The 2579-nt window shown below is 64.0% G+C and overlaps 1 protein-coding gene across 1 annotated transcript in view; it reads left to right on the top strand.

Moving 5' to 3' along the window:
- The first annotated feature begins 925 nt into the window (after window positions 1-925).
- TNFSF13 (TNF superfamily member 13) overlaps window positions 926-2579 on the top strand; it is a 2693-nt gene continuing 1039 nt past the window's right edge. Inside the window, exons 1-3 of the mRNA XM_077746712.1 lie at window positions 926-1894; window positions 2230-2308; window positions 2477-2524. Of these exons, the coding sequence (XP_077602838.1) occupies window positions 1637-1894; window positions 2230-2308; window positions 2477-2524 (385 nt within the window). The 5' untranslated portion in view covers window positions 926-1636. The remainder of the gene's footprint in view (window positions 1895-2229; window positions 2309-2476; window positions 2525-2579) is intronic.

The raw sequence follows: 2579 nt of genomic DNA, 5'->3' as shown, positions 1-2579 counted from the left end.
TCTTTCTCCAGCCCCCCCCCTCATTTATCTCCGGACTCCCTGCCCCGGCCACATCCCCGCCCCCCGACACTGTGTCTCCTCTTCTCTGGGTGAGGATGGGTCCCCACCGCCTCTTCAGGCACTAAGAGGGGCTGGACGCCAGGGAGACTGAGGCGAGGCCGGGCGTTCGCAGACGTGAGGGCTGAGAGCGAGACGAGCCCCTTCCCCATAATTCCCTGTGGATTTTTAAAACAGATATTATTTTTATTATTATTGTGACAAAATGTTGATAAGTGAATATTAAAGAGAATAAGCCACGGTCTCTCTCTCTTTTATTTTTTAACGTTTATTTTTGAGAGAGAGACAGACACAGACAGACACTGCACGAGCGGGGGGGGGAAGGGCAGAGAGAGGGAGACACAGAATGTGAAGCAGCTCCGGGCTCCGGGCTGTCAGCACAGAGCCCGACGCGGGGCTCGAACTCCCGAACCGTGAGATCATGACCTGAGCCGGAGTCGGACGCTTAACTGACTGAGCCACCCAGGTGCTCCCGTGCTCTCTCTTTACTGGGAACATTTCTCAGGGTAGGCGAGGGCCACGGCATGGGGGTCTGTGCACCGAAGAGTGGGGTGCATGTCCGGGCTCAGAATGGGGACCCACATGCCTCTGACCTCTGAGGCCTGAGCAGGGAGCAGAAAGGCAAACTGCCAGGAAAAAAATCCTCTGCCCAAGGTCCAGCCCAGGCGGCCTCATTTACCTAGGAGGCGGGCTTCCTCCCCAGGGTGATCCCCAGCTGGGCTGGGAGGAGCGGGGAGCCTCTGGGCGTCGGGCAGGTGCGGGCGCAAGCCCTGGCCCGGACGCGGGGTGGGAGCAGGCCCCAGGGGAGCTCGGGGTCAGGAAGCGGCAGGCAGGCAGGCCGGGGGCCCGGGGGCCGGGGCAGGAGCCCTGCAGGGGTAGGGCGCTCGGGGCTGCCTCTGTCTCTCCGTGAGCAGCGCCTTATGTAAGAGATTTCTCGGGAAACAGGAAGTCCCGCTTGCCAAGTTCAGCCCAGGGAGTAGCGCAGGCCTTCTTCCAACACACCCGGCCTGGCCCTAACCCCAGAGCGCGGCCAGTCTCTTGCTTCTCCTCCCCATCCGCCCCCTCCCCTCCTTTCGCACCTTAGGTCCTTCGCGGGCCGACTGGCCCAGAGGCCTCTCCCGAGGCTCAGCCAGAGGGTCTCGTCCCCGCCACCCCGTGACCCCCGAGGCGCCCGGCGTGTCCCTCCATCCCTGCTCTTGGCTCCATGCCCCGGAGCCAGCCGACCTGCCCTCCCCCACTCCCGGGGCCCTCCCAGGGTTCCCGTGCTCTGGCTGCTTCCTGGGTGTCACTGGCAGTCCCGTCGTTCCCAGAGACTGTCACCAAATTCTCCTGAGGCTGGAGAAGGGTGTGGGGGGGGGCAGGGGGTTGTCTCAAGACACCGTGGGCCCCGCAGTGGGGTGCCAGGCGCGCCAGCGGTGCCCCTAGCCGGCTTTCCTCCTCCTTCCTTTTTATTCTCAAGTTCCTTTTTATTTCTCCCTTGCGTAACGCTCTTCTTCTTCCCTTCCGCGCCCCCACCCTCCCCACCACCTCCTCGCCACCCCACTCCTGAGGCCACCGCTCTCTGCAGGGTCCCCAGCTCATGCCAGCCGCATCTCCTTCCTTGCCGGCGCCCAGAGGGCCGCCGGGAGACATGGGGGGCCCGGCCCGGGAGCCCGCGCTCTCAGTCGCCCTCTGGTTGAGTTGGGGGGCGGCTCTAGGGGCTGTGGCGTGTGCCATGGCCCTGCTGACCCAGCAGACAGAGCTGCAAAACCTAAGGAGAGAGGTGACTCGGCTGCAGAGGCCGGGGGGGCCCTGCAAGGAGGAAGAAGGGCATCCGTGGCCGAGCGTCCGGGAGCAGGTGAGTGAGGGGAGAAGGGCGTGGGGGAGAAAGGGATGGATGCCAGGGCCACCTCTGGGGCCTGTCGGCCTGCCGAGTTGTGAGCCGGGTACAGGAGAGGGTCCCAGGCTTGGAGGTCAAGGGAGCAGCCGTTCCAGGAAAGGAAATTGTTAAAGATTAATGCTTCTCGTACCTAACAGATCCTGGAGGAGAGCCAGCACCGAGACTCAGGTTGCTGGGGAAAAGTGCATGAGATGTGAGGCACTCCTGGGGCGGAGGGAGGGGGCCGGCTGGGGAGAAAGGCTGCCCGGGACGCTTGCATCTCAGCCTAACCCCGACCCTCTTTCCGTGAGCAGAGCCCTGATGCCCTGGAAGCCTGGGAGAATGGGGAGAGGTCCCGGAGAAAGAGAGCAGTGCTCACCCGTAAACAGAAGAGTGAGGCCTCCGGGGCGCAGCCGGGGTGGGAGGTGACCCAGCCGCATGGGGGTCTGGAGCCGGTGATCCGGGTGATCCGGGTGATCCGAAGCCAGGGTGAGGGCGGAGGGGCGGAGCACAGGGCCGCTGGGGCCGGTGGGCGCTGCTTAGAGTCCCTTCTCTCCTCAGAGAAGCACTCCGTTCTGCACCTCGTTCCCATCAACATCACCTCCAAGGGTGAGCCCTGCTTTCAGGAGTGACTTTGGGGAAGGGGCAGGATGGGGGGCAGGGG

This window comes from Crocuta crocuta, unplaced genomic scaffold (assembly GCF_008692635.1).
Source record: "Crocuta crocuta isolate KB4526 unplaced genomic scaffold, BGI_CrCroc_1.0 scaffold139, whole genome shotgun sequence".
NCBI lineage: Eukaryota > Metazoa > Chordata > Mammalia > Carnivora > Hyaenidae > Crocuta > Crocuta crocuta.
This window is presented reverse-complemented; position numbering and strand designations above follow the sequence as displayed.